Genomic DNA, 11,877 nt, shown 5'->3' with positions numbered 1-11,877 from the left:
GGACTAAATCCTCCCTCTGACCAAGCACACAGGCACGCTAAAGTGAAGCCACTTCATACTACTGGCTAAACAAAGAACAAAAATACTCACAATAAGCAAAAGCAGATGGCTTCAGTGGCAGGAAATGAATGAGCCAGACTGCAGGTAAAATGGTTCTCTGAACACATCTTGGAGGTTTGTAATGACAGGTTCTTTGTTATCTGGGGCCTCCCCACAGGAGGCCAGATGTCTTCTGTTGTGAAAGGAGATAGATAGAGATGCTCTTCCTTTTCCTCCCCCTTTAACTTATGGCTGTTTAAGTTACTGCTAATGGAAGTGGAAGCCTGTTTTCCCCCTTGCTCTCTGATGTTTTTGGAAACAGAAGAGATAGTTAGTGAAGGGGTATTCTGATATGAAAGAAAAGGCCCAGAACTGGCCTTTACCTCCCCATGACCCTCATTTCAAAGAACAGGGAGGTCAGTGCTGCTAACTGCACTTGAAAGGATTAACCACTTGATTGCTTTTATTTGGTGGAACAAATTTATTCTCTTGTCACAAAGCTGGAAAAATGTATTGGCAGTATTGAGACATTTTCAGTGTGAGGTGGATGACTTAGTTTGGCTTCTTATACCAGTACTGAAATTAAATAGAGGATTTACATATTTTTACAGAGGAGAGAGGAGGGGATGGGAGAGAAGGGGGAACTACATCTGCTGCTCAGACAGAACAGATCTGCAGCAGAAGTGACAATAACCTCCTTTCTGCCCTCATAAAAGGTTACTACAGGAATATCAACAGGCCATAATTAATTAAGGCTGTTAGATGTGCCTCTGTCATTTGGTTTAAGAATGACTCTTGCATTGCACTGAGGTTGCACTGGAAGAAAAAGAATCTGAACCCAGTTACTGGACACAGTGATCCAGATTTCTGTACATTGATTTCACATGAGAATTAAAAATAATTTACTTCTGGAATAGGTTCTTAATTCCCATTTTTCAAATAAAGTAAGGTACACAAAACTTAAATTTGGAAACCATTTTTAACCTTACGAAACTATTTTCCAAAAGTAACAAAGAACAGCTTATATAAGCTTTTATCTGACCTCTGCTTCTTAAATAAAAAAACATGTTTTCAGGGAAATATGTTTTGGAAGTTAACTCCCCTTTCCCCCCCCTTGATTTTTCTTTCTGGTTCTTGTAAAACATTAGGTCAGTGGGTTCATTTTATTTTTGTTTGTTTAAAGTGGGTGAAAGTTTGCTTCTCAAGCTATTATACTTGTGTGATTTTTTTTTTTTAATTATTACAGCAATCTTTGTTTAAGAAATGCAAGAACAGATGGAAATGTCAAAAGACTATCAAAATTCATACCAAAGGAAATGGCATTAATCATTGTAAAAAGCCAAAATAACCTCTCAATAGCATTAAGAACCAAATGAATAAGAAATGTGTTGTTTCAATAGCACTGAGACATGACTGCTGATTTTTCTCATTGCCTGGCACATGAACTCACAATATACTTAACAGCTGTGCCATTATATATGTATATTTAAAAACAATCTTTCTCATTCTGACTTTAAGCCTGTGTTTCTTGTGGTGCTGTTATAGTTCACACACACTTCATGCGCACTCATGTAATTTAACGAGCATCTATTTTTGCGAATGGAGGAGATGTGCTTTGGTTGTCCACTGAAATGCATTTTAATATGCATTCACTTGTGCAGATAAGCATACCAATCTGAAAGTATGACTTGCAGAGAGAGTGTACTTGTATTTTGTGTTTTAAGCAATATTAACTTTGATTTCAGTATCTTGAAGCATTAGAAAACATAGTACAAATCAGCTGTTTAGCCTGTATGGATTGCAGTGTAAGCTTAAAATGATTTGCTTGAAGTATTTTTCAAGGTACTGTTTGTGTGTTCCCCAGGGTGTGAGGGTGCCCTCATGGAGAGTATGCTACAGGTGATAATTTAGCCAGATTTGTTGAGGGAAACATGCAACAAAAACATTGACATTTTTGTTTAAAAAATAATCTATTATCATTTTTCAATCCGTATTACTTCAAGATTCATTTTTTTCTTAAGTAACACACTTCTGACAGTATTCAGAAATATTTATCCATCTTACATCTAATTAAACTTTTTTTTCTACCTTAAGATTATAATTTTCACCAATGTGATTTTTTTTCTGGCAGAGCATCCTAGTATGATAAGAATATATTCATATAACTCTGCTTGTAAAGATATAGCTGAGGTTTATTACCTCTGCCAGCATTAGCTATACTGATACAGTTTGGCAAAGAAAAGCTTTATAATTACATTCACATGTGATGATTCTGCCAGCAGTGCTATACATACCAGCAAAAATTTCATCAGCATAGACAAAGTCTTATTTATGCTGTTCAAATTTGCACTATTACTGCAAAAGAAAAAACACAGCAGAGTCAGTCTGCCTAATTTAAGGAAGCTTTGTCAGAAATGTGATAGTTGGAACCAGCATCTTCCCTATATCTTGTCCCTGCAAATTACTTTGTCTTAGGTCTTGCAAAAAGGTTTACATTTTCAGACAACTCCTACAGTGCAACGAGCACTTTCTGCTGCTTAGAATACATGTGGCATCTACAAAATTTTACTGTCTATGATACGCCATAGTGACATTTAAGTCAGTGTTCCCAAAAACAGTAATATAATAATAAACATTTAACTGTGTTAATTTGCTTGAAGAGGTCTAAAATTATCCAAGAAGTTGAGACTAATCTTAATATAACTAATCACTTAATATGTGAATGGTACTATAGAAATCATGCACTGTATCATGATGCTTAAAGAGACTGCTCTGTTCTATTACTAGGAAAATTTTCCAGAATTAATCTTGAAAGTATATAATTTATATTCTATTCACTTATTGTGGTCTTTAATTTTGTATTGGTACCTCTTCAATTAAATATCATCCTATAGTTTCACTAAGTTTTTGATGTCATGAAAGTGCAATCAGTATTACTGGGTAAAACACAAAGAAAAAACCTGAAACAAAGGATGAATAATAATAATAATAATAATAATAATAAACTAGTATGCTAATTCCTTTTTACAGGTAGAGAGATCACTCCTTATGAAAAGAAGGGCCAAGTCCTCCTATTCCCATCTCGGGAAATACTCTCATTCTGATGAGCACACCTGGTCTGTAGATTCAAACACAGCAATATTTAGCAAAGCATAACTGTTTTCAAGTAAGTAATTCTAATCAGACTGTTAATCTGAGTAGTTCTACAACCTCAAGAGTGCAGGACATGAGCTCTGCAGCTTACTTTTGGACAAACACTATAGCCATTATTAAGAGTACAGTCTCTTTCCAGATTTCAGTTAGATAAAAATAGTTGTTTCTGCAATTTATCATTACAAAAGAAAGAAAATACAATGTAGTGTTGCTTACCTATAGGCAAACATCTTACTCTCTTCCTGCACAACACTTGGCATTTTTAATCAATGTGTACATAAATGAAAAGAAAAAAAGCAGATTATCATATTGTCCTTTGTAGTTCTCTTTCAAAATCTCCTGATGATAGTCCACAAGGAAATAATAAATTGCTTCTATTGTGGAAAGGTATGTATCTGGCTTTCCCTTCTGATGACGCCAAAAGCAAGTTTTCCTTGTCTTCAGCTCAATTTGCAGCAACCCTGTCAAGAAAAAAGGTGGCATAAATTAGACACTGTGAATTGGTGGAAGGGATGCCAAAGGGATCCTTTAGTTTTGTTTTCTGACTTTGCTGCTAGCCTGCTAGATGCCCACATGCAAATAATTCCTCTTCCTGTATCCCCATTTTTCACCTGTAAAATGGAGGCAATAATTTTTATCCTCATTTGTGGACCACTTTGAAATGTGATGAGAAAGTGCTGGAAATTGCAGGTTACAGTCCCCAGATTTGTAATTAAAACTTCATAGGTTGTCCTTTCATTCATACAGCCCCACAGCCCTCAGTAAACCACAGGGTCTCCTGAGGTGAGAAGAGTGAAACCCACACCTATAAAGACTCAGCAATATTCATAAAATGATTAATAAACTTAATCTTTTGCAAAGCTAGTACCTTTCAAGTGTAAAACAGAATTCCTCAGACTGTTAGTTTTGCTGAACTCTGAGGAGTATTTGCTTAGAGCCAGATACTTTTCATTTACGCTTGTTAAGTAACTGTAATCTCACTGTGATTACTCAGGAGTAAGTATGATGGCATCTGGTCATTAATTTTATTAGAAACTAAAAGCATTTCCACCTGAGATGAAAGAAAGAAATTGGGTCTTTGTATGGCATATGAAAATCTTTTATCTACTAGAGTCTCTGTGACTGTTTTATTATTCAGATTAATTTTAAACATGTATCTTGATTATTTTTTGTTCTCTAAATTAAAACCACCTTAATGTGTAATCACTTAGTAAACAGGATGGACAACTGGATTATAAAGAATAGCATATACACCTGTCAATAATACCAGGATCAAGTTGTAAAATTATCCTTTTCTAAATGTTAAAATCGGATACTAAGTGTGCATCATAGGATGGTTTAGTACAAGTAATGGTATAAATAGCAATATGGTTTAAGAATTGCTTGGAAGTTTTGGACAGAGGAATTCTAGTAACGTCCAAATTCAGGAGCACAATGGCCTATAGCCCAGCACTTGTAATTCTATACTTTTTACCTTCAAACTACGTTTAATTATTTCTAGTGTAATTGCAAGATGGATTAGTTGTTTACTTTGCAGTTAATGTACAATATCTTGCATAGCAGAAGAAATCTCTCCTACAGCAATTTTTTAAAAACTGAACAGGAGATTCCATTGCTGAATCTAAAAGTTCTTGTTGGCATTTTGGAACTGAAACATCAAAATAATGTAGTCTAATTATTACCTCTAATAATCGTACACGTGTACTCAAGATAGTAATAGGAAACTGCATTAAGGGTTACAGTTTACTGAGCATGTTTCTATCATCTGTATCTGTACAGCCAAAGGCAATGTTTTATTGCAAATACTGATTGTTCATATGAAAGCTTACAATACTAAGGAAATCAATATATTGGTTTTGCCTTTTTAACATCCACTTTCTATTTATCACACCCCTGCATGTGATTTTGAGGGAAGAAGATGAAAGCATGAGAAAAGGACAGTTTGCCTCAGAGAACATCAACTTACTGCTCTCCAATATCCTAGCTGTGCATAGGCAAAGGCTACCATTCTCTTGTAGAAATAAAAGCAAGCACAGAAACTTTTAAGAATACCCAACTAGTAAAGTAGATGTATGATTCAGCCTTGATGGAGAGAATGTATAAGCTCATATATTAAGACCTTTGGCTAATACAAAGTGGATCGAACTTATAAGAAAAAATTCAGAAGCAATCTATTTCTTTAACAATTATGTTGATGTTGCCAATTAACTTCTTTATTTGTATGAGAAAGTAATCATCAGCACTAGAGGCAAGTGTTTCCATTCTGATCTAGTGATCACTTTTAATGAAGTAAACAATCCTAGATATTACCAACTTTTAAATATTTCCTGTCTTTAACGCAACTGATTTAGTTTTGCTTTCTAAAGACACATTACACCACTTCTCCAAAATACAGAAGTATTTTTTGTTCCAGTTTTCTAGGTTGCTGGTGTTTTTAAGACTGATGTACTCATTTGCTTTCTCTTGCAGGTACAATTAGCTAGATTTACTCTATAGATAGTGCAGGCTTATAATACACAAGGGTTTTCTTTACACTTGCTTGGCTTTGTTAATGTTTGCATCCAGTATTTCTTGTAACTTCATCTTTCTCAATAAGTAAACCAATTACTTTTTCTTTTGAATTGTGAACACTCCTTTTTGAACTCTTAATATATGAGGAATATTTTGTTGGATGATGACTTAATTTGTAATTGAACTGAAAAATGGCAACAGTTCTCTTTTTTCATGTGTGTACAACATAAAAATTTAATCAGTTTATGCCTAAAGAAACTCTGCCCCATTCATCTTGGAAGGCAAAATTGCAATCTCTAAAAGGAGTAGTTATGCAACTTATGTTCTTTATGACAGGCACTGAGGAAAGCAATGAATGCACGGGTGGTGCACACTGCTGTACCTGCTGTATGAGGGGTAAAATTCTCCCCTGGGTGTGGATAAGAGACTTGCTTGCATGACACTAATCACACTTTCCAGCAATCCTGAAAGGTGCTAAGAGAAACAGCAGCTTGGAATACAGCTGGAATAAAGATTAAGTTCAAGAAAAGGAAGCAAGAGTCCACCAGATCACCATTCACATGGGATAACTGGAAACCATTCTTTAGGTGCTCCGAAGTAACAACAGTCATGACTTTGACTGCTGTATTGTATAAGCTTCCACAGAAACCTTCAGTTCCCCTGGCTGCCTGTTACTTTTCTTAAATCCATCCTTTTAAAATAAGTTCCAAATGCTTTACAGTAACTTAGAACATGCAATTATTCTAATCTTTACAGTAATACAGTAATTTATTTGATAGAGTATGTTTTGTGTTAAACTAAATACTTAGTAACAGGATTTTAATTAGCTAATACATTATACTAACATGTGGGATTCTTTAATAAACTGACTAGACAGCAAGGCAACATTAATCTTGCATGTAAGAAGTCTGTGAAATTCATTGTAGGGTCCAGTGCAAAGCAGGCACTAGTAAGCAGTTATATATATATACAGCACTGAAATGGGCTGTTTACTAAGATAAAGGGTTAGGTATACACTTCTATCACGCTCAAGTCTCTTATATCGACATATATTTCCCTTAATTTCTGTAGCAATAACATCTCAATATCAACTTTTTTTTTTACCTTGAAGTCGTTCATCAGTTATTATTTTGTTAGTTTGATTCCAGGTACTGTCAATAAATATTATTTTCTTCAGTCTAGCACCTTCGCTCCTGTTGCTTGAGATGCATTCATTTAGGCTATTTTCTTCTTTAGGTTCTATTTTTGCTTGCTTAAGAAGTGGCTCTCCAGAACAGTCATCATCATTACCATGAACACCTTTCTTAGCATATTTTTGGAGATGGAAAGCAATATCTTTTACTGAAACTGAATTGGGGCCAGGAAATATAAGCGCTATCTAAATGAAGAAAAGAAAGAAATCTGAGTGTCAGCAAAATCTAATAAAACACCAGGAATTGCTTCATTTCAATTTCATTCAATTGTTTCATTTGTGTTTTCACAAACATTTAAATCAGAAGATGAAAGAGTATCTCTTAAAAAACCATTCTATTGTCTAAAAGGATAAAAGACTATGTTAAAATAATGAATAAAGATACTTTAGAGATATTTAAATGTCACCTCCATGCATCTACTACCCACTCTTCATACTTTTGTAAAAAAATTTTTAAAAAAAGTTTTGTTTTGTTTGGTTTTTTTCCAAGACAATGGTGTCAGCCCTGAGGAAATTCAAATTTCACTTGTCACTACAGTATATGGTGCAGTAAGGCTGTAACGAATAGCTTTTAGTCTCATTCACAAGTTTTAGATCAGAAGAAATCTCTTTTGCCATTGTGCCTGTTGCAGGTCCCACAAAGATCTTGCATGGAGATGACCAGTACTGGCCTTACTTAGTATTTTTTCAGTAGCTTATTGCACCATTCAGCACCTGTGACTTGGAAAGCCTGGACAATACAAAGTCACTGCGTTCTCTTCCCACTTTTGCGTGCCTTCCCAATGGCTCCTTCTGCTTTTTTTCAGCTTCCTGCCTCTCTGCCATCTATACTTTCCTTGAAGAAAGTGATATCTGACTTATATTATCCTCTTCTTCATGTAGTCAAACACTAACGAAAGTGTTAATTATGGCATCAAATGTGCAAATATTAAATCTCAGATTAATCACACCCTTTAAATGAGCACATAAATCCAAGTTCATAGCTCATTTTTTCAGGCTCTGTGTGGATCATTACAGGTACCAGTTGCCTTTCAGTAGGTTTTTTCTGTAACAGTGAATGTTAGAAGTTTTAAGGAAGTTTAAATGCAGCTGCTGACTATGACGAGCACAACACCTAACTGCTGTATAACTTGCTGTAAATCGATTATTCTCATATGTTTGGGCAAAATACTGAGGGTACACAATGAAACAAATTATCCATTATCTAAGGTGGTGAACATAGGAAATTCAAGGTGATTAGATAGTGCTACAGGTTTTCTAAACTTTGGAGAACAATCCATAACCACTGTACATCTGTAGGCCCAAGCTTTGAGAGCCTGCAAGATGGAGTGGATTAACAGAAGAGTGCTTTCCCCTGCTCCCTCCCAGGGGAGTGCAGTACCGCTGCAAGAGGAAGTACAGAGGATACCTCTGCATCAACCCAGCACAAAGCCCTGCTGTGTATATATAATGTCTTACTTCATGTCTTTTTTCTTCATATTCTGGAATGCAAGGGTATTTATAAATTGTAACATCATCAGGTGCCAGGAGCTTAGCGTGTACAGCAGTGCTTTTGCCATCTGTTTCATTTGGGTGTTTAATAATGTCAATCTTCAAAGGTAACTGCAGCAAAAAAGAAAGGGAAAAAAAGAAGTAAGCAGCATTTATGATCATATGTACAGGTTCAAAAATTTGTACAAAAATTTATGCAAAATCCAGGAGAAATCTCTGTGGGCATGTAATTACGAGAGATTTGACAATTTGTGCTAATGTTTTTGTTTTAATAGGTTTAGAATTAAACTAGAGATGATGGCAGGGGGGTTGAAACTAGATGATCTTTAAGGTCCCTTCCAACCCAAGCCATTCTATGATTCTGTGACAAGAAGCACCTGTTACATTCTCTCAGTTCATGTAAATACCTAAGTATGCAAGGAATGCAATTTGCAATGCTGCAGCAGTAGTGTGGTAAAACCTCTAGAAATAGTATCAATAAGGTAAATAAGATGTGGTCTTAATTTGAACAATACGATGGTCCTAAACACGAATATCTGTATGAGCTACTCCCCCTATGGCAAAAATGGCCATTCCAATGACAATACACCTAAATCACTAGGTCAAATTTTTAAAGTTCTTCTAAAATATTATAATGATGCTTTCAAAGTACACAGAGTCAAAATGCATTTTAGTTCCTAGGTGAGTTTGCAAAGCATCTCTCAGTCCTCTTTGATGGTTTCTCCAAGTATTTTAGCTGAAGGACGTTACACTTTTTATTCTTTAGCAATATTTTAAGAGCAGGTATATGAATTATACAACCATGACATTTAGGAATGCCTTTTAGCTCATATTGTATGTAAGATTCACTCTTAGTTACAGAAAAATCATAATTTTTGTTCACAATATACTCTGTTGTGGCCAGAGTTCTTAGAAACTGAAGAATGAAGGTAAAAAGCACTGTAAATAAACTTTTAAGAACTAAATGAAAACATAGTCATTTGTATGGGAAGCTGAGTGACTTCTCAGCTGTTAGATACATAAATGTTTATGTAAGGACTGGAACATTGTCAGTGTTTGTAAATGTCATTCCTCAAATAAGGACAATAATTTCATGTAACTGTAGTTCATACTTAGAGCTGCCTTATAGATTAATGTCATAAAGAATGAATCATTAACGAAATGGTCACAGACAGACTGTGTGTTCTCTGTTCCCAGTGACTAAAAGGCACAAGAATATTATAAAAAAAAAATCCATAAGAAATATTAACCTTCACAGTCGGAATTTCTTTGGTAGGGACAGTTTCAACAGGAACAAAGCATGTATAACAATAAAACATCCTTGAACTACTGCATCGGGGGCATTTTGATCTCCCACTCTTTTTTGCCTTTTCAAGTACTTCCTGTGATGCTAACTGTAATTGTTGAAGTGGGTTATCTTGAAGTGATGATGGAGTCTGCAATTCTGGACTTTCCAAACATTCAGTATTTCTTTTTGGTCCTTGAGAGTTTTCTTCATTTAAAAGTGTCGATGAATTTAAAGACATGGTTAGCTGAAACAGAAAATATGTTGTAGCTGTTAAATAAAAAACCAATATACTATGAACCAATTTATTGGAAATTATTCTGTATTTACCAAAAAGGAAGTATTTCCTGTAACAGAAAGAATAATAAAGTAGTCTGATTCAGTTGTTACAGCACCAAGAACTCCAAACAGATTTCAGAAGAGCATGAGATAAACAGCTAGAACGAACTTGAGTTCTGTATCCTTAATGCACATATGGGCACAGTCATCATTTTACCAAGATAAGTTATCCTACTCACTTAACTCCTGCAGAATTATATTTTTTCTATTGGTAGGTTCAGTGTCTAAAAGCTTGAGAAAACATTGGTAGACACTATTTACCTGGATGAGCAGTCCCATTAGTCTTCAGCATGACTACTGACAATTAATTAAATGTTCACAGGACAGAAATCCATAAGAGAAAAGTTAATTGTACAAATTTAGATCTCTATCCTGAAGTTTACTGTGTGTGGGCAAACCAAACTACTTGAATGAAATCCCCGACATAACTTTGTGAGATACAAGAAATCTTGCAGGAGCAAGGCTTGAGGCTGAAAAATTAGTCTTTAAGAGCTAAAACATGGCTTTAGTGTTCTGTGTATCATGTAGTAAGTACTGATACAGTCTAGACTCATTCTACAAGTTTGTATTTATTTAATAACACTGATGGGTTGGGTTTTTCTTTCAGGCTTTCTTCAGGACAGATGTTGTCTCACCCTCTGCAGCTGGCATAAAATTTTCACTGTGTACTGTGAATAATGAATGAGAAACATGACTGTATGCCCATGCCTGGTCCAGAGAGAATTGGTATTGCTGTGTGCAGAGGTTCACAGTCACAGTTTCAGTGAAACCTTTCTGACTAGATCACTCGAGCTCCTGTCTGGTGATCAAAGCAGCCCCCAGCCAGGAGCCTACACAGCCTGCAGTAGTTACAGACTGTCCTGTGCACTCCGTGCTGCACCACTTAGAATGAAAAAAGTCATTATCAGTATTTACTTTCAGCTAATTTAGGTTTACTTTTTCATGTCAGGCATCACGCTCGTGAAATGATGTAACAGGACAGTCATGTTTAACAAAAACAAACAAACAATAATTCCTGAGCTGTGATCCAAAATTAAGTGTTTAAATAAAAGCAAGTGTAATTTAATTGAAAAAATAACAAAACCAAAACACATGTCTAACTTTCCAATAAAAATTTAAAATTAATCCCAGAAAAATTAGTTGTTACTTTCTGGTAAAATTAAATACTCATGCATGCTATGATACCTTCCCCACCCCCGCTGACAAGCTCTAGCTTTTGAAAGGTCAGGGATGTCCATTCAAATAAACACAAAATCTAATGTGTGTACAAATTTTATAGTGCAATTTGCTTTTAAACATCTCTGAGAGAAAGCAAATGTACCCGACATCTCAGACTAACCCGCGCTATTATCAAGTCTCCTCAAGAAGCGAAGAGGCCGAGAGGCCCTGGAATTGGACATGCATTCCCCGCCTGCAAACTGACTCTTCTCAGCGTAAGGTCTCGTGGCACCGCGCTGTTGGGCTGTGACACCCCGGAGCACTTTCATTATTGATCCTGACAAGAGATATGTTGCTCTAAGGGCACAGGAAAGCCTCCGTGGTCTCAAAATGAGAGCTGTTTGCAAAACTAAGGCAGTACGTACAGTATACTTAAAAAAAAAAAAAAAAAGACAGTGATAAAGTTACACAACTTAAAAGATCCAAATCTCGATTCGGACCGAATATTTTAAGACTGTAAATAACAATTCCATCTCCACCTAATCTCCACAACCCAGATGCGGGAGGGTACCCTCCCCATCCCGACCCCTCCAACGTGTCGGGAGATGACAGAGGGTTGGGGTGAGGCCGGTGAGGTGCCGGGAAGCACGCTCCGCTCGGTTACTGCCGTCTGCCCCCTCGGCTGCGGCCGAGACGCCCGCCGAGCGCT

The 11,877-nt window shown here is 36.0% G+C and overlaps 1 protein-coding gene across 3 annotated transcripts; it reads right to left on the bottom strand.

Moving 5' to 3' along the window:
• Nucleotides 1-3,078: 3,078 nt before the first annotated feature.
• Nucleotides 3,079-11,497, bottom strand: LOC104528272 (DTW motif tRNA-uridine aminocarboxypropyltransferase 1). Of its 3 annotated transcripts, XM_029086016.1 has the most exons (6): nucleotides 10,272-10,289; nucleotides 9,637-9,918; nucleotides 8,354-8,497; nucleotides 6,808-7,081; nucleotides 3,428-3,653; nucleotides 3,079-3,157 (listed from the first exon to the last, which is right to left on the bottom strand). In XM_029086016.1, exons 1-6 carry the CDS (start codon nucleotides 10,287-10,289, stop codon nucleotides 3,079-3,081), a joined length of 1,023 nt encoding a protein of 340 aa, XP_028941849.1. The 3 variants fall into 3 exon arrangements, with proteins under 3 accessions (XP_028941849.1, XP_028941848.1, XP_010170531.1); XM_029086015.1 differs by lacking the exons at nucleotides 3,079-3,157; nucleotides 10,272-10,289 and adding an exon at nucleotides 11,422-11,497 and having other exon boundaries at nucleotides 3,368-3,653; nucleotides 9,637-9,941; XM_010172229.2 differs by lacking the exons at nucleotides 3,079-3,157; nucleotides 10,272-10,289 and adding an exon at nucleotides 10,592-10,699 and having other exon boundaries at nucleotides 3,368-3,653.
• Between the last annotated feature and the right edge of the window lie 380 nt (nucleotides 11,498-11,877).

The sequence above is a fragment of the Antrostomus carolinensis genome, unplaced genomic scaffold (assembly GCF_000700745.2).
Source record: "Antrostomus carolinensis isolate BGI_N321 unplaced genomic scaffold, ASM70074v2 scaffold22637, whole genome shotgun sequence".
Lineage (NCBI taxonomy): Eukaryota > Metazoa > Chordata > Aves > Caprimulgiformes > Caprimulgidae > Antrostomus > Antrostomus carolinensis.
Note: the sequence above shows the minus strand (reverse complement) of the source record. Positions and strands in the feature narration are given on the sequence as shown.

Bases quoted from the DNA above. Each gene is read 5' to 3' on its own strand.
- LOC104528272 (XM_029086015.1), bottom strand. From the start codon at position 11,497: ATGAAAGTGCTCCGGGGTGTCACAGCCCAACAGCGCGGTGCCACGAGA. The intron at 7,082-8,353 runs GTAAGACATTAT...TTCTTCATTTAG, and splicing joins ATGAAGAAAAAAGACATGAA to ATAGCGCTTATATTTCCTGG. The intron at 3,654-6,807 runs GTAAAAAAAAAA...TTTTCTTGACAG, and splicing joins AACTGATGAACGACTTCAAG to GGTTGCTGCAAATTGAGCTG.